This window comes from Phymastichus coffea, unplaced genomic scaffold (assembly GCF_024137745.1).
Source record: "Phymastichus coffea isolate CEN01 unplaced genomic scaffold, Cenicafe_Pcof_1.1 PCOF00072, whole genome shotgun sequence".
Classification (NCBI taxonomy): Eukaryota; Metazoa; Arthropoda; class Insecta; order Hymenoptera; family Eulophidae; genus Phymastichus; species Phymastichus coffea.
In genome coordinates this window covers 309,705-322,332 of record NW_026706883.1, presented here as the reverse complement: position 1 = coordinate 322,332, position 12,628 = coordinate 309,705, and the positions used below count along the sequence as shown (strand labels likewise).

The following is a 12,628-nucleotide window of genomic DNA, read 5'->3' as shown; positions in this document are numbered from 1 at the left end:
GATTTTTTCTCAATTTTTCATTGGTATTCAGAAGGAAGATAAATAATAAACACTGTATTCACATACGTAAAGTGAAAGAAAATAATAAATTTTCAATTTCAAAATAATTTTATTTATACAAAACCTTTGTTTTACACCATTCTAAAATTTCCGCTTTTTATTTTGATACTTTATCATTTATTCTACTTATAATTGAGTCTAGTAAACTGGAAACTTTCAATTCTTCTGCTTCTATTTTATATATATTTTTAATCAAGTTTATATCAGCAAATTCAGAGAGTCTTTTAATTAATAACCTTTCACCCTCTATACTTTCAAAGATGAGCTTTTCCATTGGTTCTTTTTCTTGATTACTGTGTACTAAAACAACTAAAACGTTCTTAGTAACACTGGAAATCCCAAAATTTTTTAACGATTGAGAAATATTTTTAGACGTTGACAAACAATAAATGATTTCTGTAAACAAACTTCTTGTGACCATTTGTCCATACTTTTCATTTAATGCTGCTCTATTTGCAGCAATAGCGATTTGAAAAGGATCAATCACTAAGTTTGCTTTCACAATACAACATGGAAGTTCTTTATTTACGAGCTTTTTATGTATTTCTTCGATATTATTAACATTTTGATACAAGTAAACACTAAGTTGCTTATTTGTCAACTCATCCAATTCCAAACTATAACCAACAGTTTCCATTGTATTTACTATTCATTAATTATAAAATGTGATGAATAATTTTTGAATACTGCGTATAAATTGACTTTTTAGTTCGAATCATTAACAAACCCAAAAAGTTATACACAATATAGACCGCATATAATATATGATAATAATTTTGAGGTTAGGAAAATCATCTGTTGAATTCTATTGGCCTCCATAGACATATTTGAATTCAAATTAATATAATATATAAGACGAATAATCATATTGTCAATAATACCAAAATCAAATGAACATGATAATATTCCATTTGCACTTAGAAAGAAGGTATTATTCTTAAAGCAAAGCTTATTATTTCATTATTTGCTATAAACATTTATCATTTTTCACCGACGATAAAAATTGTAGAGCAGCTCAGTATTATTACACTGGCAACTAGTTAATTATTTAAATCTAGTATTTAAACTAACTAAAACATACTTTCGACATTCCGTGCGTGGGTACTCGACTTTACACGCTCGAGATATCGAAAATATTAAAAATCCTATCCCACACACGTCGTGTTGGAAAATCTCTTCAGCCTAACTTCGCTCAAGCGCAAACGTCCACACTAGGCTCAAATTAATTTCTCGCGCTAGTATTGTGAACACATCTCTAAATGAAAAGAATATACATTCGGTATATAATATAAATAAATTGTTATCTGATAATATAGTTTTATTAATGTAAGTACATTACATTTACTTTTACAACAGAATTATCGGGAAAGAATGGGTCTTCTCAACTTTTAAAACACGCCTTCTTTCTTCGATGTCGGCCTACAATGCTGGTAAAGATGCTAAAATGGGGATGAAAAAGCTATTTCGATTACTACAAAATAATTTAAAAGATTGCAACACTGGCAAGCGTCCAAACTCTTGAATACATTTATGGTAAATTATTCCATTGAAATTAATGCGGAAAAAAAATTAATGGATTAATCTTCGATTTTATAAAGCTTTTTAAACGTTACATTTGAATTAACTTTAAAGCTTTTATAATTGGAAAATGTTGAATCTGAAAGCAGAAGATAAATCAATCATTAGTGCGCATTTTGTTTCAGCTTACGACGTCCTGAATTTTAAAAAAGCAGAAGAAAGTGCGGAGACATTGTTTTCGAAAACAAAATTTACAGATAAATACGTAGATTTTATTATCTTTCCCTCACAGTATTTTCACAGTAAAATTATCATTGCAACTAATATTAGTAATAGAATTAACATAGTTCACGTAGACGAAAAAATCGAAATCAATCTTTCCGCAAAGTATAAAATCGTAAAATGTGCATGGCTAATCGGATGTTAATGCAATGTTTATAGAATTTCTCTTTGTCGTAATGTTAAAAATAACACTTTGAGTTTGTCTTGAGAGGGATTATCAAAATGCATATTTTTAGTCATTTCTTACCTTATAGAATAAAATAACAAAATGATCATAATAGTTCTAAATGAAATCAGTAAATTAATTCGTATTGAAATACTTGGTTTGTGAACTACTATACGTAAAAGCGGTAATCGAAATGTAATTAGGATACATTTGTTTTAAATCGAAGTTAACAACAGCTTCGACTTTGCTCCTATTTTAAAAAAGATGTTTCACTATGTGGACATTGGTAGCTTAAAAATTATTTTCAAATGAAATTTTCGTGGGCTATATACTTTTGATTGTGTTTGAGATTGGAATATAGAAGATATTCTTAAATGATGGATGTTTTAGTAAAACATCAGGTCGTCTAAAAACAGATCATTAAAGTCATAAACGATTTTCCAAAAACCAGCATCTCCTTTGAACTAAACGGCTAAACTTGCTCCAGTACTAACAATGAATACGAGTCGTCCAAATCCATATTTATACAAAATTTTATGGATTAAATAATAATTTATTTGGTTGAGAAATTGAACGGTTATCCACAAACAAAAGTCGAATTGCATATTTATTACGTATTTGTGTAGAATCAATAAATATAATTTTTCCTATTACAAAGAAGTATAGGAGTAGAGTATGTCATACTGTAATTGAAATAAAAATAAATCATCCATTTACGGTTTTTATTGTATATCAAAATGTACTCATAATTTATATAAAATTTATTTATTAGCGATTTCGTTAAATTACTTTAATGTAAACGTTGTCAGATGTATCTAATTAAAACTCTGATGACATGATTAATGCAGGTGGATGAAAAATGACAATCGTTAAAATTATGATTACGAGGATGTATATTGAGCAACCGTAAAAACTACATTTTTTATTGCTAACAGGGTGGATATTCACTGAGCTTTCATTGCAATATATCTTTATAATCATCTCGTCTCGTGAATATTAATTTACAATTAATAATAATTAGCAGAAACAAGGAGTTTTATTCGGATAAGGATAAGTACAATAGCATTTGTAAAATTAACAGACTGTGAAAAATCGACACGAGAAGAAACACAGTCGCAACGATAATAAGCTAATTTTGTTTTGTCAACAATAAAAGCCAGTGTTAGTGAACGTCGTTCAATCAGGCATGTCATGGAAGCAGCAAGCGGAGCAAAAGGGAGTAGAGAAATTCAGTCGCTAATAGACGATGAAGCCAGTTAGCGACGTGGCGGCATAGCAAATCCAGATAAAGACCATCGAGTCAGTGGCGGCGCTCAGAAAGGCTTGCAGCAACGCGACAAAGGCGTGCGCGGGCTTTCGTAATTATTCCATGAAAGTCGAGCAGGAGGATTGTCGACTGCGCACGCAGCGCGTGAGGCGCCATCGACTTTTACCGAGGAGGGTTCGCATAAATCGAGGGATGCTTTTTCGTCGCGCAGTTCGGGCAAGAGTAGCGGCTCTTATTGTATAAATCTGCATGGGAAATCTGCAGCAGTCGAAGAAACTGCAAGGCCAATAATCGGCGATGCTGCGGTGGCAGCGCAGAGCGCGGGAGACAGCGTCTATTAGATATCGACGGGCGCTGGGATGATTGAAAATTGACGCGCGGAGGGGAAAGGGCCGGAAAAATAAAAACAGGCGTGACGTGTGCACGGCGAAGACGCGCGAGTGCGCGGCTCTCGGCTCAGGGCGCAAGCTCGCGCAGGCGCTCGCCGACCGCGCAGTTATAAATGCTCGGCGAGGCGCCCGCGCGGCTCCAGTCTGCCGCTGGCTGCCCGTGGCTTCGCCGCGGCCGCTCTATCGACCGAGAACGGCGATCCCCGCAGCGACGTGAGCAGAGTGCTTGCTGGGATCGGTTGCTCTTGCGGTCACGCCGCAAATGTCTCGCCGAGTCCTCGTTGGCTAAGCGCAAACAGTCGAACAAGCGAGATAAAAGCGGACGCTGATCGGCCGAGCAATAGAAAGAAACGATCGAGGGAGAGAAAGAGAGATAGAATGGAGGAGTACCAGTGACCGGTAGTAGCAGCGCGCACACTCACCACGGCCAGACCGAAGGGTACCACTCCTCCTACTGCTCGAGGTGGCGGCCCTACGCCTCGAGTCGTTGCCGGAGGATAAGCTATCACTGACCCAGAGTCTCGAAAGACGAACGTACGTTTTGCACTCAGTCAGACTACCAGAGCATGTATTATCTTGTTGTTACCATCACTGATATTCCCGTCGTCGTCACCATCGCCATCGTCGTCGTCATAATCATCATCGTCTGCCTGAGTCACCTTGTGTATCACAAATCCCGACTCGCTGAACGACAGTTCGTTTTCATTCAAGCGTTCGCTTTCGCAACGACGTTGTACCTGTTGTCGAGCGGGCGTGTCGCGTGTTTTCTTTTCTTCTTCTCTCTCTCTCTCTCACACACACACTTTGTCTCTCTCTCTCTCTCTCTCTCTGGCGCACGCATTGATTTGCATGAGTGTCGACGCGGCGGGGCGCGTCACAGACGCATTATATGTCGCGAGAATTATTCTCATTTTTTTCTCACGACCGCGACAGGCTGGTGCGAAAAAGAGAGAGAACACAGCAGAGCAAGAGATAAGTTTGGCGACGTTTACGGCGCTCTCGAACTTTATCTTACGATTGTCTTGAGAGATGCTATTTTTCGTGCTCCTAACTTTTACTGCTCTGACCAAAGCTCTTTCTATAATCTCCCTCGCTTTCTTCACTGCCGCCAGTGCTTCGCCAACGAACAATACTTCGCGTAATCATCAGAGCGCGAAAAAAGAAATCACAACTTCTACCTTTTACGATATTTTATAAGGGGATGGTGACCTAACCGAAACGTTTATTATTTGCAATGAATATCAAAAGTAGCGCGGCGGGCGGGGGGTAAGTGAGTGGGATGGGTGGGGCGCACATTGCAATGACGCGCATCGCAACTATTAATCCAAAATACAAACGAGGACCTGCGTGTAATTACAAGTTTATGAGCAAGCCGCGAAACGCGTGCGCGGATAATTCACGATTTCCCGGCGCGAGAGTAATGTATCGGCCTGCTACTGATGCTGCTGGCGTTGTGGCACTGTCACGACAGGGTAGTGCTAAAATTTGGAAAGCATAAACTCGCGAGGCGGCGGCCTCTTGCAACGCTGAACGAGCGTCCGGGCGAGTTAGCGGCACTCACATAATGCACTCGACTCGCGTCTGCCGCCGCGTAGGTATTATGAACGCCCACACATTGGCGTACGCGTTCGTAACTCGACAGGCCAGGCGCGAGGAGACGCGCTCGCACCAGAAATCTAGGCTAATAGAGAAAAGACAAACGCCAAGTGAAATAGGAAGTCACCCATTTCGCTGTCCACGCGCTACTCGCGCGCATACGTTTGCACAGCTCTCTCAATTTCGCGCTGCGTGACCCCCCTCTTCCCTCTCTGCCTCCCGGGTACAGATGGATAATGGATGAGTATGGAGAAAACCTGGAATGGGCGTTTCACCCTACAGCGTTCGGCTCAGTTGTTTTGCGGCTATAATCAACTCTTTCGGAATTCCTAGTGAAACCCACTCAAGACCTTCCGCCAGCGCTAACGGCAGAAAGAGAGAGAGAGAGAGAGAGGAAACGAGTTGGCAACTGGCGAGAGGATTAAAAAAGTCAGTGATGGGAAGGAGCGAGAGAGAGAGAGAGCTTTCGGCAATAAACGAATTCATTCTTCACCTGCGTGCTTTCCCACTTATTTCTGTAATTTCCGCGCGGTGACGTGCCAATGCTGCAAGCTTATTCAATAACGTCGTCACGGACAACACAAAAGCTTCATACGCCACACGCAACGGCGCAGGGAATTCATCTAGAACTTGCTTTTTCAATGTCTCCGTCGCCGAGTAAATGATAAAGCTTTCCTTTTTCTCGTGCAATTGAGTTGCACGAATCAAAACGAAAGCGAGAAAGACTTTTCCCTTCTTTTTCGCAGTAGTACCAGCAGCAGCAGCCGATCCAATTTATACGAAAGCAACCTTATGAAAAAGAAGACGGATAGATGAGTTTTTCGAAATCGATTTCGCTCACCGGAGCAAATATTTCATTAGGAAAGCCATCGCGATCATTGTGCTTCCATGTCACTCGCGCGAGCGCGTAAAAATTGTGTTGCTCCGATGATTTACCCCTGTATCCTCTTTATTTCTCTCTCTCTCTCTCTCTCTCATATGGCATTTCGCATGCAAAGCTTTAACAGAATCTCGATCGCTTCCACTACGTGCCATCAATAAATGATCATTATTCAGGGCTATAACCTGAATAACTTTTTGGATGTTGGATGTGGTTTTGAAAAGTTAATCAGTACTGAGACGTTAAAGTTGTTATGTACGATCTCCTGGCCGTTGCTCTCAGCTCTTACATTCTTCCACTCGATGCTGATTCGACGAATCCGATGGAACATGGATTCCCTTTTACGAATAACAAATATGCCGGTTACAAGTTAGATTAAAATATATTGCTACCGATGTCTTTCGATTCACCGGTAATATACATTCCCGATAAATAATCCCAGATAAGATACAAAACAGAAGTGGTGGACAAAGATTTCTCAGCCCTATGTGCTATCAATGTCGAAAATCTAAATTAATAATAGCCAGCTGGTAATTGTACGACAAAGGAGCGAGCGTCTTATCTTTGTCCTTCGAGCAAGGCCAGAGCCCGCGCAGTTCAAATCAGTCTAGCGCGAGTGTACGCTCTATCGAATGATCTTCTCTTTCTCTTGAGAAAGAGAGAGAGAGACAGAGAGCAAACTGATCTAAGAACGCGCAAGACATAGAGTCCAATTGTTTGCGCATATTACAATGGCTGGGCGAATCGAGTGATGCGGGGCACGCTGACGTGCTTGCGCATTCCGTCTTGGAGGCGGAATTCCGGGAATCGCTGATATCTCGCCGAGACTGATGTGCATGCACAACTACGAGGTACTTGGGGGGGGGGGGCTCATTTTCCATCGATTACGTTATGGTCTGTTTCTTTTCCTGCGCGCGCATGCCTCGCCATGAGCGTGAGATCGACCAAAAATAACTAGCCCAATTTAATTCTCTCGACGTGGCTTTTATTTCACCTCGCGCTTTCAGAGGGCGAATGATAATTGAGCTGATGAAATATGCGCGACGGGGCGACGGAGGAGGCGCCGACCCTATTGTTTGCGCGACTACGGCGCGCTGAATAATAGAGCTCGCGTGCAAGCCACCAGCTTATTCGGCAAATTCTGCCCGTTTTTGCAAGAGCTATTACATTTCTCAAACAGCTGAGCTGAAAAAGAGATGAAGCTGGCAAAGCAAAGTTCGCCCACAGGGCTGATCATGCACTTGTGCGCTACTAATTGCCACAAGCGAGAGGGAGCGGAAAGGGAGGAAGCGAGGTTGGGGGGTGATAAAGAAAGCAGCGTCATAATGAGTATATCGAGCCTTGGGGAATTCGTTTACGTGAATTTGTTTAAGCGCGCACGCAACCGAGCGCGTGTACGCATATTGTGTACGCGAGCGCGAGACCGATAAACGCGCGTTTAATCCAATTCCGCTCGCACGAGCTTTCACACTCAGCCGCGATTATACAGCTCTCAGTCACGAGCGCGCCTTGCTAAGTTGCAAAACAGCTGCGACTAGAGGAGCGTTTATTCGATGACGACGACGGCGTTAATAACGGACAATCGGCAGTTCTCTCGGGTCGCGTCAACTCCGACGTTTTATCGAAGGTGCGTAGTCGCGCGAGGGACGAAGCCCCAGGGCTGGCAGCTCCGACGAGATTTTCGGCGCTGCTACAAACTCAAGTGGCTATTCATCATAGGCTCCTGCGGCAGCTTTCAATTGTGCGCGCGCAAAGTAAATTTGGCCGGCGGCGAATTATCGGCAATCATCCATTGCTTGGCGCAGTGGCGCACATATGGACGATCGTCATTCGAAGCTTTTAGCCGGAGGACTCGGGCATTGTCTGGCGCGGTCGGATTAAACGCTGCGTAAACATCACAAGTCTCATTCTCGACGAGCACTCGATAAATACGTAAGCTCGAGCGAGTAGCGAGCTCGAGCGTGCCGTGGAATCGCAATCCGTGCATTCAGAGGTTTGATTGGGCGCAGTCGTAGCAGTCGACTAGCTTGTTCTCCCTCTCTATCTATCTGCACGTCGTTACCCTGACGACCGAGTCCGCCGAGCCATGGCAGCGTTGTGTTATTATCCCTGGGGCTCCAAGCAAATTGCGATCGCGAAAGCGCTTTTGCGGTAGCGCGTATGCACACACGCCGCCGCCTACTCAATAACGCGACGTCAATGTTTAGCCAGCTCTCTCTCTCTCTCTCTCACTCTCTCACTCTTTCTCTACCTCTCTGCTTTTACACGTTTTAGCAAGGACGAGAATTTGTTTTGTCAGGCTGTCGCGTGAAGGAAAACCACCTTGCAGCTCTGAAGTAGCAAGTGACGCGAGCGAGCGCTTGCATTCGCTTGCCGGCCAAATTTTCAGTTTTGCGGATATTGAATTTGAACGATATTGCCCGGATGCAGCTCAGACGACCTATCAAGTACTTGACCCCTCTGCTGCGACGTTCCCGGTTCGCACCCATACTAGTCGCACCTCGATAAAAGTACAATTTTCCGTGCGAATGCAGGCCGCGCGTTCGAATTTCAATTTACACGTTGTTCCTCCTCGCCCTACCCCATCGCGCCCGATCCTCGTCGCTTCGTTTTCGATGCCCGTATTTTTCTGCCTTTTTCATTTACATTTACATCGCTGTTGATCTCTGCTGCCTAGTCCATTCATATTTTTTTCACAAACAAATAGATCTCTCAACGCGAACCTCAGCGCGTCGTGGTCGAATTGAAAAAAATCGTACTATTTTATTTCTGGGATTATGTTGGGTATTGCGAGCCAACAAACATTTAGTTGAATGAAATTCAAAATCCGGTTATTAGTCGTAAAAGTTATGACAACAATTATGCGCGCTTGTATTCTGTAAAGAGGAGTTAGCGCACGGTACAGTCGCTGCGGAACACAATGATAATATTTTTGTAGAAATAAAAATACAGCTCCCAGGGAATGACGCACCTCTCTCTCTCTCTCTCTCTCTCTCTCTCTCTCTCTCTCTCTCTCTCTCTCTCTCTCTCTCTCTCTCTCTCTCTCTCTCCCTCTCTCTCTCTCTCTCTCTCTCTCTCTCTCTCTCTCTTTAAGCTTCGTAAATCGTCCTGCTTGGGGATTGTTAAATGAGAGCTAAACAGAGCTTGATGAGCTTGATAAATGGATGATTGATTGCTAGGCGCTTGCAAGCAAATGAATAAAGAACAATCAACATTCGCGACGAAAGAGCGCAAATAAACAACGGTCATCGAGTGTAGCGTTGATTAGAAGCAAAGCCGTTTAGTTAGAGTATACAATCACAAGTGTCTCGTAAAGAAGATAAAAATTGAAAAGAGAATGAGGAAAGGAGACGGCAATGGCAGCGAAACGAGCATTGCAATAATACGCCCACGCGCACATCTTATCGCTCAATTTAACTGGGGGCAGTCTCGGCTTTCCTCGTCCCCGACGATTACCTTCTGTTTTAGCGGGGCGCCGGTGCCGTGCGCAAATCGCCTCGAAATAGCCAAGCGCGCGAGAAAACAACGGCAGTGCAAAGCCCCGGCCGGGTGATCGAGTATTTTGATTAAGCCGTGAGCTCTGTCGCGCGCGCGCGCGGGATGTTTGCGCGTGTAAACGGGCCGGGGGCGCGATTTGCCGGTAAAGGTCGCGCATTCACGAGCGCGACGACGATGAAGACGACGACGACGACTACGAGGAGAATTTTAAATTAGCCCCTCGGATTGCTTGCCGTCCTCGCGGGCGCGCGCGATAAAGCGAATAATCATCCGGCCGGGATCGCGAGGCCATTGTCGTCGTCGCTCGCCGCTCGACAACACGCCCTCGGAATTAAATATTTGGCGGGCTTCCTCGTCGCTCTCTCGCGGCCGCATTCAAATCGTCGATCGGTCATTGGGCACGTCGCGCTCGTCGCCTTCTTTATCTCGCGGCATTCCTTCCCGATTGTCACCTCCCGAACAATCGACGCCACCTCCGCCTCGCCGCCCTCGGGACTTATATATATTAGCCTTCGCGCGCGGAATAGGGGGGCAGGAGTGTGCGAAGGCGGCCGGGAATTCCCGATGGCACCGCGCTCTCGTCGTGTGCCGCGGTTTTCGCGCTTGCTTTTGCCCAAGGCGGATAAATGTTTTCTGCGACGCCGAACGCCGGAGCGGAGTTGTGTTTTGGAGTGGAGTGCCACGACACCATTGTGCCCGTCCTCGTTTTCAACGGGATTTTTGTTTTTCTTCTGCGAAGTGCCCATTGCCATGTTGTGTTCACTTCCAACTAAAATATGCTTTCCTGAAGAATCTCAACCGACCGTAAAGATAATGTCGGAGTTCACTCGCGCAGCTACGTAGCCCGTGGTCGGGTCTCTCTCTCTCTCTCTCTCTCTCTCTCTCTCGTTGCTTTCTCAACTTTTAATGACGAGAAATTTAGTTTGCCAACTTATTAAATTATGCAACGGCGTCTTGAAAGAAATCACAACTTCAATAAAACACGTGAATTGCGACGAAGAAAAAAAGATCCATCTTCGTCATCGTAGTCGTCGTCGTCGTCGTCGTCGTTGAAGAAAGTATTACCAATAAATTTTTGATTACTTCACAAACTACTCTTGCCGCAACTATAAAACGAACGCAAGCTCGTGTGTGTGCGTGTGTTGTGTGTAGAACGCTAAAAATTTTTAACGCCTACTCGGGTGCACAGGAGAGCGCTCCATGCATTAGCTTTTTGTTCCGTGGCTCTGCTGCCCTATAAATTTCTATTTCGAGCTCTTTCAAAATTGCACGCCCATTTCTGGGCTTTCAACTTTTTACGATTGCCCCGCGCACAATAAACTGCAAATTTGTGTACACTGTGTGTCGCGTTCGATTAGCAGGTGCTGAAATATGTTGCGCTTAAGTGGGAGTCCACCGAAAGCTGGCTCGTATATTTTTTGAATTATCATCTGCATGGAAATTCAAATCCTACGTGTAAAAGCGGCTGATATATAGCTTATTTTTAGTACTGAAATGCGAATCTCACGTAGGATTTCATGCTCGAATGCGTTTCTTCGAAAATTTATTCAAATATATATTCGACGTGTAGCATAATCATGCCCTACGCAGACCGCTGAAATATCATGTTCGGTCTGTAATAATTGAAACTGAGTTTCATTATAAATAGCAATTAAAGCCGTTTGAGTTACAGTGGATGGGGCAATAGGAATAATAACAAATGGAATCTAATGAATTGGACGGTAAACGGAGTAAATGAAATACGAAAGAGAAAAAGGCAGGCGCTGGTTATTCATGCCAAATATTCCATTTCGAAGCTTCGAGACTCGTAGCGACTGGATTTTGAATCACGTGTAGGTCAACCGAATTTTCACTATAGGACTTCGCGCGCGAATGCACAAACGAACGAACGGGCGAGTCCTCGTGCAGCAAAAGCGATAACCCAGAATGCGGCTGCTCATCACGTATGCTCGCGTGTTCGTTGATTCGTTATGTAGCGCCGTTGGGTGTGCAGCGAGGAACGGGTCCGAGAGACCGAAAATGAAAACAAAAACGACGTCTCGGAGTAGAAGCAGTCGTTGCGCGCACCGCGGTACGGCGAAACGCCGCGAGCGCGTCGGAGCTTGCGAGCTTTTTTCCTTCGGCGATCGCACGTGATTTACGGGGAGAGCGATCGCGCAGTTCCTCTGGAGTACGCGCGGGCGCCTGCACGCACGTTTCACGCGACTGCGGGCCAAACAACGATACCCGTGCGAGCGCATGCAGCCTCGATAAATTCGCGCGCTAGCCAAGTCGTCGGAAGACCTTAATCCTTATCGAGGATAAGCGATCTGTTGCTGCTATTGGCGCACGGCACTCGCAGGCCCGGACCATCCCCGGGATCCGGCAAAGGGATTTATTATCGTGGAAGATTGCCAAACGCAAGTCGCGGTCGCTGCCTCTTCTTGTTGTTGCCGTCGGGCCGACCGAATCTTCCGCTTGCTTCTTGCCGGATCATCCGCGAGCGGCTTTCGCCAGTGAATCAGAAAGCCAGACGCACAGCTATGAGCATCCGATTTTGCGATTTGTCATCGTGGTCTCATTAAGCCGGACTTGCGTATAGATCCGCGCTAATGTACACGTGGTCGCTGTGGCGCGACGCGCGCTAGGGCCAAATGAAACGGCCGGAAGCTGTCGGGGCCACTCGCCGGCACCATTTGTCCGGCAAGACAAATGAAGCGCTATGCGAGAAAGTTGCGGATCCACCCAATTAATAGCAGCTACCCGCCGGCGAAAGAGAAAAAGCGTGCGAAGAGAGAGGAAAGAGAGACAGTCTTACGTGTACGATGTGAAAAATCGCTCGAGAGCTTTATTTTCCGCCTGCTTGGGGGCTTTCGGAGGATACGCTTTCAGAGCAACTGCCCGCATTGCTGAGGTGTAATTTCAAATATGGCTTTATTCATTCCGCACGTTCACGTGAAAAGGAGCTTTCGGGAATTTCGTTGTTTTTCAGG

The 12,628-nt window shown here is 44.7% G+C and overlaps 2 protein-coding genes across 4 annotated transcripts in view; one reads left to right on the top strand and one right to left on the bottom strand.

Annotated features, from left to right (window-relative positions):
* Positions 1–65: 65 nt before the first annotated feature.
* On the bottom strand, positions 66–849 carry LOC131668000 (EKC/KEOPS complex subunit Tprkb-like). The gene has a single exon (XM_058941804.1). It carries the CDS (start codon positions 695–697, stop codon positions 158–160), a length of 540 nt encoding a protein of 179 aa, XP_058797787.1. The 5' UTR covers positions 698–849; the 3' UTR covers positions 66–157.
* Positions 850–3,847: 2,998 nt separating this feature from the next.
* LOC131667995 (metabotropic glutamate receptor 7-like) overlaps positions 3,848–12,628 on the top strand; it is a 54,881-nt gene continuing 46,100 nt past the window's right edge. For all 3 annotated transcript variants that reach the window (XM_058941792.1, XM_058941791.1, XM_058941790.1), the window contains exon 1: positions 3,848–4,216. The gene's annotated coding sequence lies outside the window, so the exon portion shown is untranslated. The remainder of the gene's footprint in view (positions 4,217–12,628) is intronic.

What these genes read in the sequence shown, in the direction of transcription:
- LOC131668000 (XM_058941804.1), bottom strand. Translation starts at nt 697, where the DNA reads ATGGAAACTGTTGGTTATAGTTTGGAATTGGATGAGTTGACAAATAAG.